This window comes from Pollicipes pollicipes, unplaced genomic scaffold, assembly GCF_011947565.3.
Source record: "Pollicipes pollicipes isolate AB1234 unplaced genomic scaffold, Ppol_2.1 Scaffold_2543;HRSCAF=2982_pilon_pilon_pilon, whole genome shotgun sequence".
Classification (NCBI taxonomy): domain Eukaryota; kingdom Metazoa; phylum Arthropoda; class Thecostraca; order Pollicipedomorpha; family Pollicipedidae; genus Pollicipes; species Pollicipes pollicipes.
In genome coordinates this window covers 374,808-402,002 of record NW_023596133.1, presented here as the reverse complement: position 1 = coordinate 402,002, position 27,195 = coordinate 374,808, and the positions used below count along the sequence as shown (strand labels likewise).

Below are 27,195 nucleotides of genomic sequence, written 5' to 3'. Positions count from 1 at the left end.
CGGCGAGCAGATGGCGCTGGTGCTGGTGCTGCCGCTGCAGCTGGGCGGCGGCGGCGCGCCTGCCGGCGAGGCGCTGCTCACCGGCGAGCCTGCCGAGCAGCTGCTGGGCATGCCGGTGCGGCCGGCCACGCTGCCGGCACTGCAGCGCCGCCTGCGGGCCGTGACTGACGCTCTGGCTGGCGGGCCGGCAGTGGAGATAGGCCTGCAGCCGGTGCCCGGCGGCCAGCCGGCCTTCCTCGTGGTCAACACGGTGTTCGCGGTCCCGCTGGACAGCGGAGATTGAGTGACAGAATTTACTGAAATTCGATTCGGCTATTCAAAACAGAATGAATTCAAATATGAGTGATCGGAGCAGTGGCGTTTTGTGAGCGTACGTCTGTGGCGGTATCTGGTGCGCGTTCGTGACGTTGCGCAGGCTGTGATGCAACACGCCTGATCGCTTGTTCATTAGGCAGTTTTCACGTCATTGTCATTGGTGTGTTTTGCATACGGTTTTCGGAGAACACGTTTTCAATCAACGTTCGTTTGCATTTCTTCTGTGTGATGGGTCGCTCGAAGGTGTTCGCCTCCACACGGAGTCAGCTGGAAAATATGCCAGTCAGAGTGATGATGTAGGGAATTACTTTCGGGTTCGTTTTTCAATTGGCCACAGCGCTTTTTCCGGTCACCTCGAGCGCATTAATTCAATTTATATCGATCGCGCATGTGGTTGTGCACGCGCCGGTACAAGTAACGATGTACGTTCTGTTACATTTTTTCAACCTACGGCTGTGGAAATTTTACCACTGACGGAGGAGACGATGTTTCTGTTTACGCGAGTTACCCTGGTGGGCTCTCCTCACCAGTAACGCCTGAATGTATCTGTACCGTACAGCCAATGTTTGGAGATGGCGCCACCAGATGGCGGGAAACGCAGTTCGGAGAGGAGGAAAAAAGCGGTGGGGTGTCGCATCGGTCCTTCGCGGCGATGTCCTCTTCCAGATCGAAACGCCCTGTAAGTAATGCTCGTTGACGTGAGCCAGTTGAATGAATGATAATGTTCGCGATGGACTGGACGCCATTCCAGAGATTTCCGTGCTATCTGAGTATTTCGATACCGGGGCAGCGTGGTGAGTGGCGCACCATGATGACTATGCCGACGGTAATTGGCGTCTTTAAATGACCTGTGACTAGATTTGACAGCTGAAATCAAATTTATGGTGACGTAGGTTTATGAGAAACCGGTATTTCAGCATGACGTCGTGGTGCATGTCATCATTGGTCGATTTATCGGGGACGATAGACGATTGTGGCGCAGTGTGGGTTGCATTGGGGATTTGCCAGCACGCGTCGGTGCTAGACAGCCTTGCGTCGATTTAACAGGGTTGGGTGTGAGTGGAGAATGTGACAATTTTTTAGTAGCAATATGCATATGACAAGGCCACCCTGTTGCATGCATTGTTTGGTGCTAAGGATGCTTGATTTATTAAGTCACAAGTTCTGGCATATGATGGGTTGGACTTCAGCTTCAGACTGCAGCTCACTTGGGTAGAGAGCTGGACACCTGACCACCAGAGCAGCAGGCTCTTTTTGCACCTCAGGTATTTCTCAGTATTTTTACTATCCAAGAGCAATCTTAACTGAGATTGATTAGCCTGGAGTTGGGCTGCCACATGTCAGTGTGGTTATTTTAGATGCCATTTAATGATTTTTGGCAATCTTGCATGGATGAAAGTTCTTGTTTACATTCAAGTGTATTACTGGTGTGGTCAGGTCATGTTTTCTGCTTTAGCCTATGCATAGCAATAGCTCATGATGTCATTTGAGTAAAATATAAGATATGAATTGTGCATATATTCCACATAGCCAGATTAATCATGCATTGCCTTGAAAGACCTTCAGGTTTATAAAAAAAAATGTTACAGAACAGGTCAGGTACCTGAAGTACCTCACACTGGACAAATGGCAGGCTTCTTTGAAACTCTCAGACCTGCCATGTCTTTATCATAACTTCCTAATTTTACCTAGGCTTAGTGATGTGTTTTCCTTAAGACTTTGCAAGACTCTAGAGACTTTACTTTGTTTTATTTTTTGTTTGATTTTTGAAAATCTGGCTGCTTATTCAACAGTTCTATGGGACATTGATGCATGTGTTGTCACATTTTTACATGGTGCATGCTGCATGTTGGGTGCTGCATGTTGTTACATTATTTGTCACACATTGCTCATGTTTAGAGGCCTAGATGTGCCAAGTAATGAGACATTGCAGGCATATTCCAGTTGTCTGGGAAAGCAAACTACTTGCTCTGGTTTTGCTTCTGATGACCGTGATTCTGGTGTTTTAATAAATGTGTACATCTTTTATGTAGTATTTGAAATTCAGCTTGTATTATTGATATTATGGTATAAGAAAGCTCAAGCATTATCAGTTTTTGCCATCATTTAATAACTTAAATTTGATTGGTTTGTTGGTCATCCTTTGTTGAAGCAGGAACCTTGCTAGCTACTAGTGCAAGCATTCTGGTTATTATTTTGTACAGCATTATGCTCCATGAATTTGTGTATGACATTTATTTTGGCTGAAGCATGTGAAAAGCTTCACTATAACTTGCAGTACCTGTATTCTGGATTATTCCAAATAAGAGATCTTATTGATAGCAGAGTAGACATGAGGGAGAGATTGTGCACACATTTACTACTTTGTTAAGTTCAGCACCATTCTCATAGTTAATGCAGATGGTGATATGCAGGCCTGTAACCTTGTATCATTCAATTATTGCATCTGAGTGAATAAGCTATATTATTTGAACATGACATTGTGTACATATGAATTTCAAATTTTTTAATGTTTATATTCAATTGTCATTCAATTGCTTATATTCAAATGCATGGGAGAAAATTAAATTCCCAGGTTTTGTGGAATACCACTACACAATGCTAGCTAATCTCAACTAATTTCTCAAGTGTATCATGCAATCAGTTTGACTGATGTTGATACCAACATAAGTTTTGATTGTTTGGTTAGATCATTGATGTCATTATGAGACCCCAGGCTAAACTCCACAAGACAATTCCAGCCAGCTTTGTTTTTGATGAGCTTAGCATATTGTGTCACCAGGCACTGCTTTGCCAGGTTAGGCTAGGCATCTGGAACCCCCAATTACATTACTTTGCAGTTGCCAACAACATTTGGTGAGTTTTAGAGTTGTGCAGCAATTTTTGGCATGCTTGCATGCAGGCCATTAAATCCTATGGTGTTTTAGGGGGCAAACCTGGTAAATGTGGAAACATTGAGGGAAGATACTGGGTAGAAACCAGCTTCTCATGCTGGCTTTCCAGTGTTCCAATGCAAATATTATGAGTGCTCTTTTGTATTTGTTGACAATCATGGCAGAAATGTTGTTTAATGTGGCACATGCTCAATTGCACACCATGGAGTTATGTATTTAGGGTTATTGTTTTTTTAAGAGAAAACAATAAATATATAAACAATGATATGGTGTATATAAGCAAATATGTGATATTCTGTACCATCAGTGCAGACCCAAAAAGTGAAAAATTATTTTCAGGATTCAGATGTTTGTGATAAACACTGACATTGTCATGCAGTGGGGCCATTTTGTGCATCCTGGGGAGAAAAATGGATGATATTGTCCTTCTAACCTCTGTGATCTGATGATTAGATCTTGGGAGTAATTACGTCACAGAACCTAATACAGCTAGTCATAATTTGGCAGAACATGCTTGGTGGATCATGCTTTGTGAAACAGCACTACTAGTATTGCTGGCTCAGCTGCACTAGTCGAGCATCAGAAGTGTAGTGGTCGGGCAGCTATGCATCTGGGACACCAGAGGTATGTGGCTTGATTGCCTGCTGTGCCTGTTCTTTTTGCCTGGGTTTAGAGGGAGACAACATGATGAAGCCTCAGCATCTCTGTGTGCTGTAAAACTCCATTGATGCATGCTAGCCACACTCGTAATGCCATACATATAGTATATATGGTCCAGACTATTGATGTGATTTTTTGTTGTATATATTGCATCATATCACTGGTTGGCAATATGTAATGGATGATTTGGACAGCCTGCATGCCTCAAAGCCCCAGTCATCTATAAGACACTGCTGGTACACTCCAACCAGGGCTTGAGCTTTGTGACAGGTGCTGGGTGACATGGTATTGGCTTTATCTTTGCAGGCAAAGGGGATGCCCAAGTACAAAGAGGAGTCAGATGGCTCTGTATCATCTGAGGACTCTGACTGGGATCCAGATGAAACAGAAGTGCCAGGTGGGTATTTTGCAATATGTGCATGTGAGTGATCATAATGAAAAGTCTGCATCACCTGCATGACTCATGCTGTTGTTTGTGGGGATGGGTTGGGATGTTTACCAGAGTGGTGCTTACGTTTACTGTTATACCATGGCTAGCAATGCAGTAATCATTGCCATTGCAGATGCCTCATCAGACATGTCCATCCTTTTGGATTTGGGCTGTCAGCAGTACTTGGCTTAGGCCCCTTTCTTTGACTGGGAAGCTTATCTCATCTGACACCTCTCACCACTGGCTGTGGCTTTCACCCCCAGGTGGTGGCAAAAACATCACAGACGTGAGCGACTCCTCCGGCCCGGCCACCAACGGCCGACCCGGCCTCCCCTCCGACCTGCTCTCGTCCGCCATGGACTCGTCCGGCGTGGCGGGCGGCTCCGGCTCGGGCTCCAGCTCCAGCTCCAGCTCCAGCCTGACCGTCAAGCCCGAGCCGGGCTCCTCACAGCGCCAGTCGAAGATCGACCGTCTGATCCGGGGCGGCCTGCTGACCAAGGCAGACGCTCAGAGCAGCGACGCCGGCTTCCAGGTGATCAAGACGGAGGAGCCGCAGCCGCCGCACGTCAACCCGGCCGGCATGCTGCAGCAGTGTGAGTGGGCGCGGCGCAGCGCTGCTGCGGCGATGCGCTGGGCGGCATTGGCGGGTGCAGCTGTGTAGGTGTCAGAAATTGCTGGTGCAGTGGTGGGAGTGACAGGGATTACTGGCACAGTGGTGGGAGTGGGAGGGATTGCTGGTGCAGTGGTGGGAGTGACGGATTGCTGGGGCGTTAGTGGGGGTGGGAGGGATTGCTGGTGCAGTGGTGGGAGTGAGAGGAATTGCTGGTGCAGTGCTGGGAGTGACGGATTGCTGGGGCATTAGTGGGAGTGGGAAGGATTGCTGGTGCAGTGGTGGGAGTGACAGGGATGACCAGTGCAGCAGTTGGAGCAGTATGCACTGCTGCTGTGGCAATGCAATTGGCAGGGGATGCATGTCTATCCAGCCACTCAGGCTGGGTGACTTCAGCCTCATCCCCACCATTTTCTTTGTAATTGCTAAATAAAATCCTGGCCCACAGAGCATTGTCATAGCACTGACAGTCATGCAGTACCTTTCGCAACAATACAGTTTCCCGGAATTGCAGCTGATAAAATTGGTAAAACCAGCCTCCCTCAGATGCAATTCTGTCAATTTCAGTACTTTGTTTGAAATAGGACACCCTTTTATTGTGGTGCTCTGGTGCCAGGCAGCCTGGGGTTTCTAGCTGTGTAAAGTCTGCATTCAATTGCCGTGACGTCAGGTAGTCTGTGAGGCTGACCTCATCATGTCTGCTCTGTAACCCTGATGTGGGGAAGCTTGCCCAGTCTGACCTTGTGACTGTGTTCTGCAGCTGTGGTTTCTGTGGTTTGTTTCAAAATAGTTTGTTAAGTCTGCTCAGGCGATCTCTGTGTTCTGCAGGGAGACATGGGCAGTCTGCCAAGTCTGACCGCGTGACCTCTCCGTGTTCTCCAGCGCTGATGTCGGGCAGTTTGTGAGTCTTACCGCGTGACCTCTCCGCGTTCCCCAGCGCGGATGTCGGGCGGTCTGTGAGTCTGACCGCGTGACCTCTCCGTGTCCCCCAGCGCTGATGTCGGGCAGTCTGTGAGTCTGACCGTGTGACCTCTCCGCGTTCCTCAGCGCTGATGTCGGGCAGTCTCTGAGTCTGACCGTGTGACCTCCGTGTTCCCCAGCGCTGATGTCGGGCAGTCTGTCCCGGCTGGCGCCCGGCGGCATGATCATGCCTCCGGCCCCGCCGGGCGCCTCTGGGCCGCGTATGAAGGTGGCCGTCAAACCGAACTCGGTGAGTGGGGACGGCGGCCGGCGCCGGCGCGCCTGCTGACGCCGCCCGGGCGAGGACGGCTCGCCCGCCGCCTGCAGATGTGAATGGAAGGAGATGCTGGTGGTGGTGGTGGTGTGTTGCGGTGCTGCGGCGTGGTCCGGTTTTATAGGCGTACTTACCTTAGCAGTTAGCGCCGCCGACGTGCTCTCGTTGGGCTTTTCCCTGACACTCCGCTTTGTCAGTAGCGTGTTGCTTTTTTCGTGAGCTGAGGCATCACTTTTCTAATAGTGGCGTTGGAGTGAGCAAGACCCTTGGTGCAGTGCTTTATTGCACTTCTGAAATGTTTCCTTTCCTTTGTGAATCTACGGTAATATTAGAAATGAGACAAGTCATCAGAGAAGCCAGGGTGTGAATGGGTGATGGCAGAAAAGCTGATGTTCGTAGGTGACCTTACCTTTGAAAAATATTGGCATTGAATTTTATGTGAAAGGTAGCTGATGATATAACTTGTGCATGTCTGCATTTGTCCTCAAGCAGCTATATGATGATCAACTGTTGGTGAGTTAAACTGTGGATGTGATTGACATGTTACAGCCCATTTGAACTAACATATTTATCTACCGCCCATTGCTAGCTACACTACCGCCCACACTGGTTTTGTGTTTTGTTTAAAGGGAATGTTCCACATGTCAGGATATGGAAGCAAGTATCAGATGTGATGAAATAAGCTCACTTAGAACCATTGGTATGTTTTCAAGTGGAAAAGACTGCTGCATACAACACAATTCCTGTTTAGTAAAGATGCTCCCCAATGTGTCATTTTTTTCGGTTACGACATGGTACTTCGCACAGCAGTGGTTAAAAGCCAATTGACAGCCGTCACATTTGGGAAACGTACTCACGAACGCCAGGTATAAACGACTCGACAACGTTACTTCTATTGGCCATGACTGCCGCATGGCTAACGGAATGGCAAGAATTGAATGACGTTTTGGGCGGCATAGATGCTTGGGTGACCTTGAAATAGCCTCGGAGACAGTCTGCACGTCTTTGCTGACGCGTAGCTCAGAAACTAGCGGGTTTTAGTTCTTAAGAAGGTCAGGGCTGTGAACTGTACCGAATAAATCTCCATCTCTCTCTCTCTCTCTCTTGAATGAGATGGCTATTTTAGTTCAAAGCCCCATACAAATTTGAGACACTCCTTTTCAAGCATGAGCCTTCACGGTCTCCGTTATCAACTTAGCGCTTCAGTAATGCAGAAACAACCGTTATACGACGAGCTAGGTGGTAATTATTGTTTATTTGGTTAAAGTACTGTTGTAAACTCGACCTTGACCCTTGCACCCATATTTCAGGGTGATTTAGCAAAAATATGCATGGATGCATTGTTTCTTTGATCCGTGCACTGCTTGAGAGTAAAGCATTCAGGCGCGTTCGATCAGTCAAGCTGGCTAACTTTTAAACGACTCCGAATACCCCCTCCGCACACGTTTGGAACTGGGCCAATTTGTTGGCTACACGAGCTGTACTGTGTTGTTGGCATATAAGCCGTACTGTACGATCACTTGCTGAGGCTCAGTTTGCGATACTTCCGTTCGCCGCCTCCCGTGTCCGCCCGCCTCCCCACGGGCGCTCTTGGCCCCGCGTCGCTGTGATGCCGTCTCCCGTATCCGCCCTCAGGCGATGAGCGCCGCCGCCATGATGAACCCGATGCTGGTGCAAACGATGGCCGCGCAGATGGCCCAGATGGGCCTGCCGCCCATGAGCCTGGGCCAGATCCAGCAGTTGCTGCTCCAGCAGATGGGCATGAGCCAGAAGATGCCGCCCAACATGTGGATGAACGACTACAAGGTGCGTGCGGCGACGCTGAGGCGCCTGGCCGGGACCGCGTGCGGTTCCGCGCCGCTGATAGTCAGCGGGCCGTCGGGGCCATAACTCAGACGACCTTAGCTTCCAGTCGGTGGGGAGTGCTCTGGCCGCGCCTTAGCGCCCTGCGGCGTAGCGAGCGTTGTAGGTGTGCTGGATCGGCGCCGACTGATGCGGGCTGTGGCGTGTGCGCCGGTGGCGCGCGAGCTGTGTCGCCGCTTGGCCGACGGCCCCGGCTGACGGTTATGGTGTCTGGCCGTTATAGATGCCTCCTCCAATGGCCGCCGGCTTCCCGGGAATGTTCCCACCGGGGGCCAGTCCGCCGATGGTAAGCGTCGGGGTGTGTGCCGCGCCCGGGCGGAGCGCCGCTGCGGCGCCGCCGCCCGTCGGCTCACCCCGCCCTGTTGGCCAGATCGACCCTGCACGTCGCGCCCTCACCCGTCGCCGTGTTTGCCTCTCGTGCATCACGATGTCGCCGCTTGGTTGTTGTTCGCCTGCTTGGCATTAGCCTGTCGTTGACTAAACGTACGAGGCTTGACGGGTTATGCAGATGGTTTGTGAGCTGATGTTGCTTAAGGTTGGTACTAACGTCGCTGCACGCTCGCAAATGTGTGTTGCCAACGAGCGGCTGGGGAGGGCGCCCCGCCACCGGCTGTCACTGAGCGATCACGGACGGGAGTGGAGGTGCCCCCCCCCCCCCTAACCGGCCACGGATGCCACAGCTTCGGCTTTAGTTTGGCTCTTGACGTCTTTGCCAGCTTGATGTGTCGTTTCGATCTCAGCACAGCGGGCGCCAACCGGTCCCAGTTTCTACCGCGGTGTAACAGTGTCAGCAACCACAGCGGTACTTACAAATACCCGCGTCACTCGACAATCCGGACGATCGGAATAGCGCCCCACTAACGTTTGCACCTAAGCTAACCTGACATTACCACGTCTCGGCCGGGTCAGCGCACGGCCGCCCCGAGCGGCATCCACGCCAAAAATGTACTAGGATTTCGACGGCCAAATAGATGCCGTCAGGTAATGATAATCGAGGTTTTGGGGCCCGGTGAAACGCCGCTTTCGGGGCGCGCTGACATCTACGGCCACTTGGCACCCGTAGCGACGTGTATCCTATCGAACCGTGTTTGTCTATGGCTGAAAAACCAGCAGCTCTCAGGAAAGCACAGTGTTTGCCCGTAACGTCGCGACATCGCAACGTTGAAGCACACCTTCCAAAAGCAGCGCGCACGCTCGTCGTCGCAATGCGGACACGAGCTCATCACATGGTGTGCGGTTAGGGGAGCGCCTCAACTGGAACACTTGGGTCTCTCTTTGCCACACAGGGTGTACCCGTGAGTCGCATGGTTGTGGCCAATGCGCAGCACACCAAGTGTTATTTCTTCTCGTCTAGACCGGCGAAAGCAGAAGTGCCAGTGCTCCAGCTTAAGTTTTATGGCATAGAGCTTGTTGTTTGGCATCGTATCCAAACTACGTCGCCACTTGTGAATATATGTTCTAATGGCCGAGTAAAAGCCCCGTGCAGGAGGTGGAAACGCACGTGTACACGGTGCCAGCGCCGCTCGCTTCGCTGCAGCGTCAGCCAGTTCGTTTCCCTCAATACCACTATGGCCAGGAATCCAACAAAGGACAATTTCCTTACTTGCCCTGTCAAGTGCCGGCAGACAGTGGCGTTAGGGGGTGTTGGCGCTCTACCGTGGCTGGTCAGGCTAGAGCGCGGCGCACCAGCCGCAGTCAGCTGCGGCGGCGCCCGCAGGGGCCAGCCGTCGGCTGCGCCCCGTGACTTCCCCGCAGCCGCCCCGAGCTGTGCGCACCCGGAGGGTCCGACTGCCGCCCGCGGGCTCCGGTGGACAGAGACCGTCCGGGAACAGGCCGTGGCTTGAGCTCGCGCCGACGGAGGCCGGTGGAATAGCTGTAGTGCTTGGCTGTCTGATGCTGGCATGGCGTCCTCCAGCTTGATGTTCAGATGGATGTCTAACTGTTTGCTCGGTTCCTAACGCTGCCCGCAGCTGTGCCGTTGTGACTGGTGTGAGGCCCCGCTTCGTCGCTGTGCCAGCTGGCGCGCCCTTGCCTACCTGAACCTGTCGATTGATACGTTGATGCTGGGTTAGTCAGTCAGTCTTGCATTCGTGATACGCCGATGTCTCACTTTCGCGTTTTCAAGTGTCAAGAAACGCACCCGAAAGTCTGCTTCCTGGTCAGATCTCTCTCCGTGGTGTCCCGCGTGGTTTCTCGGTGGAACATTCCCACTCATCGTTTTTTCTGCAGTACACAGGACCCCTCACTGTATCTGGTACGTGTCGTCGTTGTGGGTGCGCATGCATGCTATTTCGGCTTTTGCTTTCTTAAACCCTGGGAGATGTCTCAAGGATATGATCATGATGTCGGTAAAGTCCATCTCCCGCTGCGAGCCCTATGCGACAGTAGGTGCCAGTCTCACTGGTTGTCCTCAGATGGGGATGCCACAGGAGGACGAGGCCGGTGAGGAAGATGACGAGGACATGGGTGTGGCGGAGACATACGCCGACTACATGCCCAGCAAATGTAAGCCACCTTTAGTCAAGTATAGTTCACAGCTGTCCTGTGTCGAAACGCGAGCACTCCTTGCCACTTGCTTGGCTATTTTTATGCCATCAAAGCTGCTCTGCGGTATTGAAGTGAAGTGTCGACTACTTGAAACAGCTCAGCAGACACATATAAGCGCATGCATCTGACGCGCACGGCCGCTTTTAACTGTTTCTGCCTTAAGTTGCGAATATATCCGACACGTACGGTTCATCCGTCATCGTTTGCGCTTGAATTCAAACACCACCACCTGTCCTTCGACGGGTGGTGGTGTTCACATTTACCTGTTGAACGATGAACTCAGCAGTAAACACACTCACGTTGTTGAAGCCGGTCTATCCTTCGCGGCCCCGCTCCCTCGGCCCCCCCTCTCTCCGTGCACGGCGTCTGGCCCCGTCGGGCCCTCCGTCGCGCACCGTTCGCCCCGCCTCTGATCGCGCTCCGCCCTTAATGTGCCCCGTCCCTGACCGCGCTCCCTCCCTGACCACGTTCCGTCCCCGATCGCACCCCGCCCCTGACTGCACCCCGCCCCTGACCGCACCCCGCCTCTAACCGCACCCCGCCCGTGACCGCGCCCCGCCCCTGATCGCGTCCCGCCCTCCGCCAGTGAAACTGGGCCGCAAGCACCCGGACCCGGTGGTGGAGACCGCGTCGCTAGCCAGCGTGGCGCCCACGGACGTGTGGTACGATCTCTCCTTCCCCGAGGAGGTCATCAGCCAGGGCAAGCTGTCCGCCCTGCAGCTGGAGGCCATCACCTACACGTGCCAGCAGCACTCGCAGTTCCTCAAGGATGGCTGCCGCGCCGGCTTCCTGATCGGTGAGCGCCGCCGCTGGTTCCGATGTCGTTCGGTGTCGTCCGGGCATCCTCAGCCTCTGCTGAGTGCGGTTGGGACTGCGCGGTGGTCGATGCCCTCGTTCTGTGTCACTGGGTTGGTTGCCTGGCCCGCCCGTGGGGCTAGCACATGATGAGTCGCTTTTGTGTGGCTTTTAGCTGGCGACGGTGTGGTGCGCGGACTTACCGCTGCCGTTTTTGGAGTGCTGGTTCATCGGACAACGCTGACAAGTAGTCGAGGGGATAGAAGCTCACCCAGCGCGAGGTCTGGCAGATCTGGCACGGTCGTCGTAAGCCACGCGGCACTTCACGGTGGGGTGTGTGGTAACGGTGTCTTGCCGATCGCTGTGCCGTCGCCGCCAGTCCTGAGAACACCGGCGCGCCAGACTCCTGTCTGCGGCCCTGCGACGCGTGCGGTCGACTGACCCCCCTCCTCCCCTTTGCCGTAGGTGACGGCGCCGGCGTGGGCAAGGGCCGTACCATCGCCGGCCTCATCTACGAGAACTACCTGAAGGGCCGCAAGAAGGCCATATGGGTGTCGGTCTCCAACGACCTCAAGTACGACTCGGAGCGTGATCTGGGGGACATCGGCGCCGGCAGGATCTCCGTGCACTCGCTGAATAAGGTGCGTCGGCTGCGGGGCCGTCGCCGTAATCACGAGCACGCTCGTGGCCGTCTCGCTCGAGCGGGGTGGTCATTGGGGGGGGGGGGGGGGGGAGGGGCAGAGGCGTACGAGCTGGCTGTTGAGTCTGATGCTCAGAACCAGGTGCGAAGTTGAAACGGGAACCACACACCAACCACACCAATCTGTTATAAGGGAATTACAAGGATGTGAATTCACAAGCAACCTGCGGCGGTTCGTACATTACCTAGATGTTTGGACTATTTGGTTACGTGAATGGGTGTGTGTCCGTTTTTTTAGGTCGACGATGGCTGCCTAACAGCAATTGCTTGGCCGCTTATTCACGTACCCGAGCTGCGTCCTTCGTGGGCCTCTTAACTCTCTGAAGCGGATTTATCCCCACTGGTTCCGGACCTATCTCCCACTGAATCCCCCCCCCCCCCCCCTTTCAAGATTTTCCCCACTGAATGCAGACCCGTTTCAGCTGAAGTACGCAAAGATCAACTCGCCGGTGAACGGCGACATCAAGAAGGGCGTCATCTACTCCACCTACTCCTCCCTCATCGGCGAGTCGTCGACAGTCGGCGGCAAGTACAAGACGCGCTTGAAGCAGCTGCTCAACTGGTGCGGGGAGGACTTTGACGGCCTCGTATCCTTGCCGGCACGGGGTGCGCGTGGGACAGAGGACAGCCGTGCCTTTTGCTGACGGCGCTGCATTACAGCACCGTGTACTACGGCTGGCAAGTGGGAGCGTTCTCGCTTCTGGTCGGCGTTTTGACATGCTGTTTCATGAGAACCATGTCTGGTGTGTGACCATTGGTGGTGCCTTGAGTGGAGGTGTTTTGGTGTTTTGATTTTTTGATTTTTTGAACTGCCCTTTGCCTAGCTAACTTAATTGGGTTGTTTGTAGAGGAAGTTGTGGGTGAGGGTAACCTGTCGTCAGAGCTCACTTTGATGTCCAGCATTGCCCTTGCGCCTCGCACCGGGTTCGGTAGCGCGATTCTGCACACGCCAGGATTGGTCTTTGGGGTTTTACGACGCACTCGCCTGCTGAGGCTATACGGCGTCGCCTGCCTCTCACTCTGGCAAGAAGGGCGGGCACCGCGGGGAATCCAACTCAGTATCTCAGATATTACAGACGCACGGTGGTTAACGTAGACGCGTTAACCACTACGCCATCAGTTGGGCGTTATGTGGCCGAAAAAGCCGAAAGCCGAAGCGCTTTAAAGCTCCAATTGCTACTACTACTACACTACACTGTCGGCACCCCACACACTAGGATTGCTGGCTTTGTGGGCGGGATTCGCGGGCGCGACCCGCCGTCCCAGCCGTCGTGGTGTCGGCGGCAGCGCACGTACCGTCGTTTCCTTGACCGAGCCCGCACCAGATCGTGTTCGACGAGTGCCACCGCGCCAAGAACCTGTGTCCGGTCGGCTCGTCCAAGCCGACGAAGACGGGCCTGACGGTGCTGGAGCTGCAGAAGCAGCTGCCGAAGGCGCGCGTGGTTTACGCCTCGGCCACGGGCGCCTCCGAGCCCAAGAACATGGCGTACATGGTGCGGCTCGGCATCTGGGGCGAAGGCACGCCGTTCGCCGCCTTCAGCGACTTCATATCGGCCGTGGAGAAGCGGTACGTCACGAGCGTGGAGCTGGGCTAGATCACGGCGTGCCGCGAGGTGACGTGTTGCAAGACGACCCGATCGACCTGCAAGGCGGGTAGCGAAGTTCCGGGGCTTCGCGCCTCGACCCGGCGCGGCGCTCGCTGGCTTTGGTGGTGACGTCTCTGATCTCGAATGTGACACTGACCCTGAGTGCGACGCTGACCCTGAATGTGGCACTGACCGTGGATGTGACACTGACGCTGAATGTGACACTGACACTGAATGTGACACTGACACAATGTGACACTGACACTGAATGTGACACTGACAATGAATGTGACACTGGCGCTGAATGTGACACTGGCACTGAATGTGACACTGACCCTCAATGTCACCCTGGCCCTGAATGTGATCACGACTCCGAATGTGCCCCTGACCGTGACGCCGCCGGGCCGGCAGGGGCGTGGGCGCCATGGAGATCGTAGCCATGGACATGAAGCTGCGCGGCTCGTACATGGCGCGCCAGCTCAGCTTCCACGGCACCTCCTTCCGCATCGACGAAGTGATGCTGACGCCCGAGTTCACCAAGATGTACGACGAGTCGGTGCAGCTGGTACGTCGGGCGGGCCAGGCGCGGGGAGACGCCCTCTGCCCGTGGGTGGCGGCGGGCCTGCCGGTGACCTTCTTTGTCACGTCGGTTTGATGGCGGCGTTGGCGGCGGTGCGTCCGCGTCGCCGCCCAGGACCTGGCGATCCGGGCGAGGCCTCCGTACACCGCGGCACGGACGCTGTCTGGGCCTGGTGGCAGGCGGCTGATGTGACGGGGGGTGTCCCGGACACGGTCGGCCAGAAGCAAGGCAGTATGTCACCCCCAGGACCATGTTTTGTTGGTAGTTTTTTGGTTAAAAGCGCAGGCATATGAAAATGTAGTTTTTTGGATATGGATACTCTTCTTTTAGCACTCAGCAAGCATACTGATGGATAATCATGATTCGTTTAACTTGTACCACAGAAGTCCTGGGCGTGGATGTAAATTCCATCACCCATCGTTGACTCCTGGGATGGCCTGTCGTCTGACGTGGCACCCCGCGCCGGCAGTGGGTGGAGGCGCGCGAGAAGTTCCAGCGCGCCGCTGAGCTGATCGACGCCGAGAAGACCCTCAAGAAGTCGATGTGGGGCCAGTTCTGGTCGGCCCACCAGCGCTTCTTCAAGTACCTCTGTATCGGCGCCAAGGTCAAGCACGTCGTCAACACGGCCAGGTGAGTGATGTCGGTGCAGGCCAATGGTGTCGCGGTCAGAGTAGCGGGGTCGCGGTCAGGCCAGTTTTGACAGTCGTGCTATGGTTGGTGTCAACGTTGTGACGTTATCAGCTGGACCGTCCGTTGCGTCCGAAATTGCTTCACAACCATGCGAAGGTTTCTGTGAAAGTGCATCCCAATGCCTTAGATCCAAGCCCGACCTGTTGGCGATGCGCATAATCTTGCGCTGGGACAAACGCTTGCGAAATCATGCACGCCACATGCATATGTGGTTCTTTCGTCATTGCCGCCCACGCGAACAGACGCCTGCATCCGCGTGCCACCCCTGGCCCTCGCCGTGAACCGCTCGTCCCTGTCGGCGCCCGCGGCGGGCTACGCGACGCTCGCGCCTGGAACGGCTGTTGTTGCCGTTGTCTGGCGTGTCGTCACACTCGCCGCTCACACCGGCACCGGTGCTGCCGTTGTCTGGCGTGTCGTCACTCACTCGCCGCTCACACCTGCTTGGGACCTGACAGCAACGCGATCAAGATGGGCAAGTGCGTGGTGATCGGTATGCAGTCGACCGGTGAGGCGCGCACGCTCGAGCAGCTGGAGCGGGACGAGGGCGAGCTCACCGACTTCGTCTCCACGGCCAAGTGAGCGCCGCAAGCGGTGACGATGGCCGGGCAGGTCGTCAGGCGAAGTCGCCAGGCGGCCGGCCTGTTAAGCTTACTGTGCGCTATGTACGGTGTGGGAGTCACGTGTAATATCGTACTAAAAGGAAAAGCTGTTCTGGCCAGTTCTGTGATATGGATTTGCAGCTACTCCGTCACTGATCATGCAACTGATTCGCAACATGTAGTCGATTCGTGCTCGAGTCAATACCTGGAGCTGTTTGAACGCACTGGTGTCCTCTATTTGCGTCATTTGTGCAGATTTCAAGGCTTGGCGATTTCAATTTCGAGATTGGCGCTGCCGGAAACCGCTATATTTGCCTGTCACGTGGCGTTCCTGTCGTGTTCTGGTGATCCTGTGGCCCACGATGCCCTTACATGGGGTTGTGGCTCTCGACCCCCGCCTTTCGTAGTCCTCCAACGCTCCCACGTGGGGAATCTCCTGGCCGTGTGCTCTGCCGCCTGATCCCTGACCTCGTGACCTCACGACCGCCGACCCGGTGCGCTCGGCAGGGGTGTGATCCAGTCGCTGATTGAGAAGCACTTCCCGGCGCCTGACCTCGTGACCTCACCACCGCTGACCCGGTGCGCTCGGCAGGGGTGTGATCCAGTCGCTGATTGAGAAGCACTTCCCGGCGCCGGACCGGGACCGCATCAACCGCCTGCTCGGCCTCAAGCCGGACAAGCCGTCGCCAGAGTTCCAGCAGATCCTGGACGAGATGAAGAGCGAGGCGGCCGCTCCCTCGGCCGGCAGCAGCGGCGGCAGCTCCGGGAAACGCAAGCCAGGTGACGAGCCGGCGGCGCTGCGGTGGCGAGCGAGCGTGGTTTGTTGGTGGGGGTTTTGCTCACTTCTTTCCCGTTGTCGTGAGTTACTTTGCAGAGCTAATGGTCAAAAGGCTCACTTGAAGAGACTATGGTCTCATGAAACTACCATGGCTCAGTGTTTATACAAGTTACTCTACCTGAAGAGATATGTGGTCTGCCTTCTGATTCCCACTGTTGAAATCAGCAAGCATCGAGTTTCACGTGCACTTTAAGTTTCAGCTACCACGCAAATTTTTGACACCTTCAGATACTTCATGATAGCTTCATGATCACCCTTGACACCTGTAAGACACATGATCAAAAATTTTGTGTGAGAACAGCTGTGTCTTATTGTGGCCAGTTAACACACAGGTGTGCCAAACAAAGCCGGTTTGAACAAGTCCTCCAACGTCAAAGTGTCAAAGTATTGTCAGCATTGGCAACGCCACGTGACGCGGTCGTACGCTCCGCGTAGCCGCGTGCCCTTGTTTGCGACACGCCTCGAGTTGCGTGACACGCCCTCTTCTGGTGGACCCGTCCCCTTCTGACGGACTCGCCGTGTTCCTGACGTGCGTGCTGAGCTGTACTCCTGACGTGCGTACCGTGCCGTGCTCCTGACGGACGTGCCGTGCCGTACCGTTGACGGCGATGCCGTGTCGTGCCCTTGACAGACCTGCCATGCCGAGCCCTTGACGTTCTGTGCCGTGCCGAACCCTTGACGGCCGTGCCGCGCCCCACAGTGCGCCAGGCCGCCCGCAAGGCCATCAAGCGGTACAAGGGAGCGTCGAGCGGCTCCGAGTCCGACTCGGACGTCTCCAGGAACGGCCGGCGCAACAACGGCAGCGGACGCGGCGCCGACTCCGACTACAAAATGTCCGGTGAGTCAATACGGCTCGGCGCGTTGGACTATGACTACAGGGCGGCATGCGGATCGATGACCCCATTTGTTGAAGCGTATTGGCGTCTGTGTGGTTGAACGATGGATGGCACACAGCAGCTCGGTCCTCGTAAGCAGCCGGGTGGCGCGGATGGCGGCCGCAGCGCCCCATTCGCGGCGGAATGGGGCGCTGCTGAGCAGCTGAGGCGTGGTGAAATGCCAGAAAACCACGGACAGCCCTCGCTCTCCCACCGTTGCTGCGGTTTGGTGCGATGTTTATCGTACTGCCTTTGCCGGTGTATCCAGACAGCTAATTTCTGTTCGAGTCACACGACTTGAAATCAGTGCTGGGTTTCTGGCTAGTCTATAGCGCGTCCCACCACCTCTCCGTTGGAATGCGGGTACCTTGGGCGTTGGCCGTGACTTCGCCCGGGTTTGGGGCGTTGTGTTGAACCTCCGCACGCGGTTTTGTGCCCTCACCCCGCCGCTCGACGTGCGGTGCTGAGAGCGAGCGCAGACCCGCGGCCCATGTGACCCGTGACCCTTGTGACCCGTCCTCAGGCTCGTCGGACGACGAGGACGAGGAGGAGGGGGAGGCCGAGGACAGCGACTCGGACGTCCAGTCCGCAGACATGACCGACGACGAGGAAGGTGAGCAGTTGCAGCCGCATCCGACGCAATCCCTGATTTACTCCGTCGTCCTCTGGTGCCGCTGTGGCAATGCTGCCATGGCTCTCCCCGTTGCGCCTGATTGGAATGAATCGACGAACCAGTGGAGTGCGTATCCAGTGCCGTTACTGCTCTGGTCATCGTCTGCCGTAACCATCTTGCCTGTCTTGCGTGCTAGGTAAATAGTGGCCGTGTGGCTGATGCAGGAGTGGCGGTTGGCGGTTTTGCGGTCGGGTGGAGGGGGGGGGGGGGGGGTGGAGGCTTGGGCACCGCCCCTGCGATCTGAGGTCAGACACGGACCTTGCGTCCACTGATTCAGCTCGTGTTGTGGTTTTACCGCGCAAGGTCCGATGTCTGCAGCAGAACGTCAGCGCGCCCGGCTGTGTCTGCAGCTTTCTGTTTTACGTGGTGTGCTTGGCGTGTTTGCTGTTTTTCAGAATGTCTCCAGCGTTTGTTCTCGTGGTCCTCGGTCGTGAACCTACAAAATCATTTGAAACTCAATCATTGGGATTGGATGATTGAGCCCGCGTCAACAAACCCCCACATATTTGGGGGGTTTGCACCACTAAACCTACCCGATGCACATCGCAGTGGGTGGCCCATAATATAGTCCTTCCCCTGGTCTCCATATGCGGCGGAACCCCTGTGAGGGTGGCGGCTGACGTGCTCAGGTCATCCCTGACACGTGCTTACCTTCGACCCTTCCTCACGAGAGCGCTGCATGACGATAAGTCAAAGCGTCCCAGAATACCGAAAGTCTCAATCATTTCCTCCCGACCAGGGACTGACTGCAGGGGCAGGCTGCCCGAGGTCCTCCTGTCCCTTAGCTCTGACCTGGGATGCTGCTGAGTATTGTGTGCGGCCGGCTCGGGGCCGCTCCGACCTCTTCTTGACCTCAGAGGGGTACGTCCGACCGACCAAGGCCGTTACTGATCTTGACTACAGTCTGATGTCCCACTGATTCGACAGGCCACTCTCGGCCCCGCGCAGTCTGGTTCATCCCATCCGGCTGCCTGACCCGTCCCTGGTCTGGCAGCCTGACCGTACCTGACCCTACGGGAATACTCCCCATGACCCTGAAGTCCATCCTCGCTCAGACATCACGGAGTGACCCGCCCTGACATTCCTGATTATCAATGGTCCAGTGGTATGACCTCCCTGTGACCTTGCAATTCCACGTACTCTGCCACCGCAGTCTGACCTGTGACCCCGCAGTCCCACGTACTCTGCCGCCGCAGTCTGGCCTGTGCCCCCACAGTCTGACCTCAGACCCTGCAGCCTGACCTGTGTCCCCTCAGTCTGACCTCAGACCCCGCAGTCTGACCTCAGACCCCGCAGTCTGACTTCCATTTGCACGGCAGAGTGGGGTGGCGGTCGGAAGCGGAAGGCGGCCAAGCCGAAGAAGCCGCCGCCCAAGGACAAGTTCGCCTACATGACGGTCGGCAACCGGGCGGCCGACGGCGAGTATCACCCGCCCAGCCGGTCGGCCGTCGAGATGGCCTGCCTCATGAAGGATGAGCTGCTGAGCAAGATGGAGAAGCTGGGCGACCGGCTGCCGGCCAACACGCTGGACGAGCTCATTGACCAGCTGGGCGGCCCCGAGAACGTGGCTGAGGTGGGGCTGGAGCTGGGACTAGGACTGGGACTGGGACTGGGACTAGGTCTAGGACTAGGACTGGGGCTGGGGCGGGGGCTGGGGCTGGGGCTGGGGCTGGGGCTGGGGCTAGGATTGGGGCCGGGGCGGGGGTGGTTACGAGCGGGGTTCGGCATTGGCCTGTGGAGGTATGCCGCAGTACGGAAATACCTATCAGTGTGTAGCCCTTGTGGACGTGCCGAGTCTGGGCATTATATTGGGGTGTACATATGTAAGGATACGAGACGGGGACTGGCGACGTGAAGTGAAAGATTCTATAAGCGAAATTATTGTCCGAGTTGTGGGGGTGTTGAAAGCAGATAGGGGTGTTTGTTGGGGGCGTAGGGTGGCTATTTTTGTAGCTACTACCGCCAAGGGTTTGCTCTCCATCGTGAACGCCTCGTGACGCCACGCAGTCGACGAGCGGACTGCCGATTACGTGCTGTTATCCCCACTGACGCCCCTGACGCTGCTGCAGCCCCGGACGCCTCTGACGTCTCTGGCGCCCCTGACGCTGCTGCAGCCCCTGACGCTGCTGCAGCTCCTGACGCTGCTGCATCCCTTAACGCTGCTGCAGTCCCTGATGTCGCTGCTGCCCCTGACGCTGCTGTCGCCGCCAGATGACCGGGCGGAAGGGGCGCGTGGTGCAGAACGACGACGGCCAGATCGCGTACGAGTCGCGTTCGGAACAGGACATCCCGCTGGAGACGCTCAATCTGACGGAGAAGCGGCGCTTCATGGACGGAGAGAAGGACATCGCCATCATCTCGGAGGCCGCCTCGTCGGGCATCTCGCTGCAGAGTGACCGGCGCGTCAAGAACCAGCGGCGCCGGGTGCATATCACGCTCGAGCTGCCGTGGAGCGCCGACCGGGCCATACAGCAGTTCGGTGAGTCGGGACCTCTGGCCTGTGGCGTGGGTGCGGGCCGGCGGCGGGACGGAGTGGACGCGTGGGCACTGAAGTGAAGGGACTGAGGGGGACTCAAGCAAAATACATATATATGTATATTATATATATATATATATATATATATATATATATATATATACCGTGTACCTTCACTCACCTGTCTCGTGTCACGCCACTTAACTGTATTTGCTAGGCCCGCAATTGGCTCATGAATTTCAAAACTAAGGACAAAGATCCAAGCCACCTGGGTGTGGCGTGCTCGTAGATGTGCTCGCTGTATGGTTTCACTTAATCTTAATTAATTTTAGGCTTCAAAACACACATGCGTTTGCCGGACGACCCCCGTAACCACTCACAGTGGAAGCGTCGAGCCCGTGGTGTCTGTGCGTCAGCACGGCTGGCGGCTGACGGCGCCCCGGCCTGCCTCGCCTGCAGGTCGGACCCACCGCAGTAACCAGGTCAACGCGCCCGAGTACGTGTTCCTCATCTCGGAGCTGGCCGGCGAGCGCCGCTTCGCCTCGATCGTCGCCAAGCGGCTCGAGAGTCTGGTGAGAGCGTGAGGAGCGCTCGTGCGCGTGCGAGGCGATCGCCGCCCGGTGCAGCGAATAGGCGGCACGCGTGAGAGTGCCGGCGAGCAGAGTTGTACGTCTTGCTTGCTGTTGGTGGCGACGATCGTCGGGATCGGAGGGCTTTGATGCCGCTGGTCGAGTAGCTCGCAGGCGTTCAGCAAGCGGTGTCCATTGCTGCTTGCGGATCGTTTCTGTCGGTTGCTTCTGTGCATGGCATCTACTTGATGCCATGAATCGAGGTGATCGACAGAAGCGGTCTGCAAGCAGCAATGGGCGAAGGGACGTTTTTTAGCGGAGCCTCCTACGTACCCGGTCTGTTTGTAGGCATTGCTCGGTGGTCATGTTGGAGTCATGCTGTTACCCGGCATGTGACCTGCCGCCTCCACCGCCAGGGTGCGCTAACACACGGCGACCGGCGCGCCACCGAGTCACGTGACCTGTCGCGCTTCAACATAGACAACAAGTACGGTCGCTCAGCGCTCGAGGCCACCATGAAGACGGTCATGGGCTACGAGCAGCCGCTCGTGCCGCCACCTGACGACTACAAGGGGAACTTCTTCCTCGGTACGCCGCCGCCGCGTCGGCTCGCGTATTAGTAGGCAGCGCTGCGGGGCGACAAACTGGACCAGCTGATTGTCGCCTGACGGTCAAGATATGATGGTGTTTCGGTCCCTTTCACACTGCGCTGGGCTATTGCTGGGACGGGCAGTCTGCATTTTGTCACCGCATTGGACTCTGTCAGCTGTCTGGACGTTCCGGGTCGGGTCCACCATGTGGACGGACCGCGCCTGGCGAGTCTACTTTTTGCGACTAACGTGCGTGGTGAATGGGAGTTAAATCTGACCTATTCGTTTTGAGCTATCAATTTCTGCGCCGAAGCGAGCTCCCGGACCGCACAATTAGGTCTATTTTACTGATGGCATGCTGGATGTTACGGGAACGTCTGTGCCCGTGTGTACGGTCACTGACGACGTTACCCTGTCGTGTGCCCCGGGCAGACGTGAAAAGGGCGCTGGTCGGAGTCGGTCTGATCGCCCACGAACAGCGCGTCTACATGCTGGACAAGGACTTCAACAACATGAGCAAGTTCCTCAACAGGTAGGCCGCTGACTGCGCCGGCTCAAGAGGTCCCAGGGGGTCGTGAGCGGTGTCATGTTGCGCCGGTGACATCGCTGTTGGGTGTGATGCGCAAGGACACACGGGTCGTGTTCGTGTCGTGTTCGGAGGCACTGCCCTGTGTGTGGCCGGCTGTGTTTCTGTCATTCGTGATTGCTTGATAGGCCCTGCTCTGCATGACAAAAGCCGGATTAGAACTTTCGCCCGCAGTCGTCATGCCCCATTGAACTTCGTTTAAATGTTCTCGGAATTGCTGTGTGCAGTTCTGCCAATCGTATGCTCGCTTTGCCCCTCCCCCCCCTTCCCGGTCGGTGCCAGAGCTTGTTCAGCACGTTAGTGTTGTTAAGTGGGACGCTGACCGCCGCTGTGGCTGTCACAGGATACTGGGCATGCCGGTGGACCTGCAGAACCGGCTCTTCAAGTACTTCACCGACACCCTCTCCGCCATCGTGGCACAGGCCAAGAAGACGGGCAGATACGATATGGGCATTCTCGGTCAGTGGGGCGGGGCGGCAGTGCAGTCAGGGGGGCAGCAGTATGTTGGGGTTTGCTGTTCTCCTCAGATGCTTGTGTTCCGGTCCTTTTGTTCTTCGGAATGTTCAGCTGTGGAAATGTGAACGTGGGCTTGCAAAAAGAATAACCTCAGATCAAAACGTCAACATCGCCATGCCTTTGGCTTGAACTGTGGGCTAACCAGTCACCATTTCTGCTGGCCTCATTGTCACCATCTCTGTTGGCCTCATTGTCACTATCTCTGGCGGCCTCACTGGACCGGCACGTCAACATGACCGCCAGCAGCTGAGCGGTCTCGTTATCGGTCGTTGCGCCATTCCGGCGCGCGGTGCACGTCGGTGACGGCGGCCGGCCGGCGCCTGGCAGATCTCGGCTCGCAGGAGGGCTCGGTGCGGCGCACCAAGCTGCGTGTGTACCTGCACAAGCACGCCACGGGCACCGGCCGCACTGAGCTACACACAGTGCACGTGGAGCGTGGCTGCAGCTGGAAGGAGGCGCAGGACAAGTGTGCCGAGCTGGAGGGCAGCGACGAGGGCTTCTACGTGTCTCACCAGGTGAGTGCGGCTGTTGAGGCACCGGGGTGTCTGGTGGCAGGTGGGGTGGGGAGGGGAGAGGGCACGGCCGCGCACATCTCATCGGAGCCGGTCAAAACTGAAAGGTGCGTGAGTGAGATTATCGTTATGCCAAGCAAGTGATGATGTTGGCGACAGATTATAATGAGTGTCTTGCATTCTGGTAATGTCAGAAAATAATTACTATGAGACGGAAAGGCATTGCTAGAATAAGGGCACTGGGATTGTTCTAACCACGCCAATCAGAAAATGTTCAAACGACCTTGCCTCCATTTGATGTTTCTCCTCCAGTATTGCTCGGCGCGGACCGGCATCTACTTGATTCTTTGAGCCTGCCTTGTGGTGCCATCTCTTGAGAAAAAAGTGGCTTTGCTGGCTATGTGCCAAGCTGTGCATGATGCCATGGTCGCCTGCTCGCTTCAAACCGGAGCGGTACGTGACTTCGGTCGCTTCCCACTTTGCTTCACTACGAAATCGATTCCAGCGTGAAATCGGGGATGGACGGTCTGGATAAGTCGGAGCGTTAAGTAACTTCCCGAAGACTAAGTCAAAAGCGGCAAATATTCGTGTTTCGCTCTCCCGCAGGGCAGCGTCACGTGGCCTCCGCCATCCGGTCCCGCGTCCGCGCTTGTTGCTGTGCGTGCGCGTGTGATCACGCCTCCCCCTCAGGGGAGCCCTTTCCGGTGCAGCTGGCAGCAGGTTGAGCTCGGTTTCAGATTCGGAACGGCAAGCTGACGGCGATGCTGGCCGTCCTGGCCGACCCGGGCAGCAAGCTGAAGCAGCTGAAGAAGGACGAGCAGCTGTTCACCGTCTGTCGACCGAACACTGGCGTGCAGGTCAGGCCCGTGTGTCGTAGGGTGCGAAAGGCTACAGGTGTACGGTGTGCAGAAGGTTGCAGGTGTGCGGTATGCGGAAGGCTGCAGGTGTGCGGTATGCGGAAGGCTGCAGGTGTGCGGTATGCGGAAGGCTGCAGGTGTGCGGTATGCGGAGGGCTGCAGGTGTGCGGTATGCGGAAGGCTGCAGGTGTGCGGTATGCGGAAGGCTGCAGGTGTGCGGTATGCGGAAGGCTGCAGGTGTACGGTGGGCTGCAGGCTGCAGGTGTGCGGTGGGCTGCAGGCGTGCGGTGTGTGGAAGGCTGCATAGGAGCCAGCCGGTGGTGACTGGGGCGGGCGGCTAGCTTCGAGCGTGCGCCTCACGCAAGAAGTGCAGTCAGTCAGGGAAGTAGTGCTGCCCGTTCCCTTGGACCCGGGAGACGGAGTCAGACTCGTGTTTCGGAACCAGTGGCGCGCATGTCAGCTGTGTCGTACCAGGCGAGCGACGCTCCCCCGCGTCCGCGCCTCACCAGCGTCCGACTTCCGCCAGATCCGTATGGAGACGCTGGCCGAGATCAAGAAGAAGTACAAGCGCGTGCAGCCGGACGAGGCGGAGCGCCACTGGCAAGAGCAGTACGACGCCTCGGTCACCACCTGCTCGCACGCGTACTGGCGCGGCGTGTGCAAGCGACGCGGCGTGGGCGTCGACTGTGACGTGGGCCGGCGCGCGCGCACCTACCACGTGCTCTCAGGTGAGTGGCGGCCGCCGGCGGGGCCGGCCTCGGGGCTCGGTCGGTTGGCCTGGCCCGGCTCGTCTCGCCCCGACCGCATGCGGCGGCCTACGGACGTGGTCTGTCTCCTGCTCTCGGGCGGGGTTAGCAGGCTAAGTGGCTGCGCATTCAAGAGTGGGCGCAGGCTTTGAGGTTCGCCTAACTGTGGATGGATTTCGCGGTTTCGTGTCACTGAAACAGATGGTGTGGTGGTCATCAGCGGGTTGCTCAGGCTGTGATGCTTCCGACCGTGGTGGGTGCTAGCTTAGCCCTGCACCGTCACGTAACGCACATCGCGATCGCTCAGGCGGCGTGTGCAGCCCACGACAGCGCCGCCGAAAGGCGCATGCTTCGGCGAGCTCACTAGGCGCCGCGTGCCGCCCATCTGCGCCGTGTGTGGACCGGCCGCGCGCCCCTGTCCGCCAGGGTCGGTGCTGCACGTATGGACGCGCGTGGAGGGCGTGCTGTCGTCGGCCAACGTGAGCCAGGCGCAGCAGAAGATGCAGGTCATCAGGGTGCGTTGCTCCGACCAGCTGAAGATTGTGGGTGAGTGCCGGCCGGTGGCGCCGCCCGCGCTCGGTCGCCGCGGGGTGTGACGCTGGCGGCGGGAGGTGTGGAGTGCCGCCCAGTTTAGGGTAGTTTCGTGACGCGTGATAGGCTTTAATCCGTGTTTCCGATGAGCGATAGCAGTGTGGTGGGCAAGATAGCAGTTTTTGCCGCAGTTGGCTCGAGATAGTCCGCTGTTTGGGGCCGTTCATTTCGCGTGCAACATGGCAGTGAGTTGGTTCGTGGCGTAGGCGGTTCGTGCCGGGCTTTCGTGACCCTCGTGTTTCATTATGGGTCTTCCCGACTCACGAGCCTTCTGATGTCATGGCCTGCGTGCGCCGGTCGGGCACTCGGAGCTTCTGTGTCGGCTGCCCGGCTCTGCTGACCACCCGGCGCCGGTCGGGCACTCGGAGCTTCTGTGTCGGCTGCCCGGCTCTGCTGACCACCCGGCGCCGGTCGGGTACTCGGGGCTTCTGTGTCGGCTGTCCGGCTCTGCTGACCACCCGGCGCCGGTCGGCTACTCGGGGCTCCTGTTTACCCTGCCCGATTCTGCTGACCGCCCGGCGTCGGTCGAGTACTCGGGGCTCCCGTGTACCCTGCCCGGCTCTGCTGACCACCCGGCGCCGGTCGGGTACTCGGGGCTCCCGTTTACCCTGCCCGGCTCTGCTGACCTTCCGGCGCCGGCCGAGAGGCTGACCTGACCTTTCCGTGTCGGCCGCCGCAGGCATCGTGGTGCCGAATCACGTGGTACCAAGTCTGGTAGAGATGCTGGAGGAGGCCGCCGACTCACACTTCGTAGAGAATCTAGACAAGGTAAAAACTGAAGGCAGGCGGGAGACGGTGGACGCGACTGAGGCGAATCGGCTCTGCTGCGAAATGAAGGGAAATAATGGAGGTTGTTCAGATCGCATAGATCGGAGCCAAGTTGCGATCCATTGCTCCTGGGTTTTGGAGAGCTGGAAGAGTCTGGCAACAGCCACGTTAAGGTATCGAATCGCTGAACTGCCTTACCTCTGAGTGCAGCCACATGGGCCTGGTTACCCCAGGTAGCCTCCAATGGCTACCCGCCCCCTGCGGAAGCGAGGTGTGTTGACAGTTGACACGCCCCCCGTTCCCGGTCCCGCGTGGCCGCCGCTAACGCAGCCCGGCCGCCTTCCGGCAGGACTAATGGCCCCGAGCCGGCCGGGAGTCGGCCCGACCGGCCGGCTGGCCGGCATCTTACCCGCGGTCCCGGCGTCACCTAGTCAGCGCTGTCCTCTCATCAAGCATCGCGCGGCCGGCGCGCTCGTGTACCGCCCGCCGCTCTCCGCCGCGCTCCCCGGCCGGCGCCACGGACGCAGCTGTTCATTGTTCTCGAGCGTGGCGGCGGCGCCGCGCGGCCGCCGCGCGCCTGGTGCCGGCGCTCTCCTGGCAGGCTATTTAACTAGGTAGTGATACTTCTTTGTACCTATTTAAGCTGCTTGGTTTTCGGGCGCGATTGCCGGCGCGCCGCGAGAGTGGGGTTGGCCGCGCCGGACCGTTTTGATTCCGTTGCATTTACGTGCTGTTACAGTGTAGTGTGTCCCACGGGCGGTCCGTCTATCCCAGAGCGTCCCCTCTGACGCGCACGACCACGGTTTTGTAATAAAATGTTGTTTCGACGTCAGGTACGGCGCGTGTTTTCCTCCGCTTGCGGCGTGTAGCGGCGCTTCGCGGCTGGTGTTGCGCCGACACTGATCATTGGCGAACTATTCAGAGGCGAGCTGTGAGGTCCGGGATGCGGCGTCAGTTTTTGGTGGCAGCGTGCATCACCGCGCCGATCGAACGCCGCTGCAGCCACGTGAATACATTGAGATGGTCGGACGTTTCTAAGCTCGCTCTCGTAGCTATTCGCGCTGTCGCAGCCTGGCCCGTGCGTCGTGAATAAAG

At 57.1% G+C, this 27,195-nt stretch overlaps 1 protein-coding gene across 1 annotated transcript; it reads left to right on the top strand.

Annotated features, from left to right (window-relative positions):
* The first annotated feature begins 928 nt into the window (after positions 1 to 928).
* On the top strand, positions 929 to 26,936 carry LOC119097458 (protein strawberry notch homolog 1). Its single transcript, XM_037220492.1, has 30 exons — positions 929 to 994; positions 4,176 to 4,266; positions 4,563 to 4,892; positions 6,010 to 6,119; positions 6,633 to 6,656; positions 7,779 to 7,949; positions 8,230 to 8,292; positions 10,421 to 10,511; positions 11,140 to 11,349; positions 11,814 to 11,989; positions 12,471 to 12,635; positions 13,374 to 13,615; positions 14,046 to 14,199; positions 14,684 to 14,844; positions 15,360 to 15,479; positions 16,096 to 16,283; positions 17,042 to 17,179; positions 17,740 to 17,829; positions 19,209 to 19,462; positions 20,101 to 20,368; positions 20,825 to 20,937; positions 21,351 to 21,522; positions 21,957 to 22,056; positions 22,454 to 22,569; positions 22,954 to 23,141; positions 23,876 to 23,995; positions 24,522 to 24,723; positions 25,168 to 25,287; positions 26,012 to 26,100; positions 26,450 to 26,936. Exons 1-30 carry the CDS (start codon positions 968 to 970, stop codon positions 26,453 to 26,455), a joined length of 4,299 nt encoding a protein of 1,432 aa, XP_037076387.1. The 5' UTR covers positions 929 to 967; the 3' UTR covers positions 26,456 to 26,936.
* The last annotated feature ends 259 nt before the right edge of the window (positions 26,937 to 27,195 follow it).

Bases quoted from the DNA above. Each gene is read 5' to 3' on its own strand.
- LOC119097458 (XM_037220492.1), top strand. From the start codon at position 968: ATGTCCTCTTCCAGATCGAAACGCCCT. The intron at 4,267-4,562 runs GTGGGTATTTTG...TTTCACCCCCAG, and splicing joins AGATGAAACAGAAGTGCCAG to GTGGTGGCAAAAACATCACA. The intron at 10,512-11,139 runs GTAAGCCACCTT...GCCCTCCGCCAG, and splicing joins CGACTACATGCCCAGCAAAT to TGAAACTGGGCCGCAAGCAC.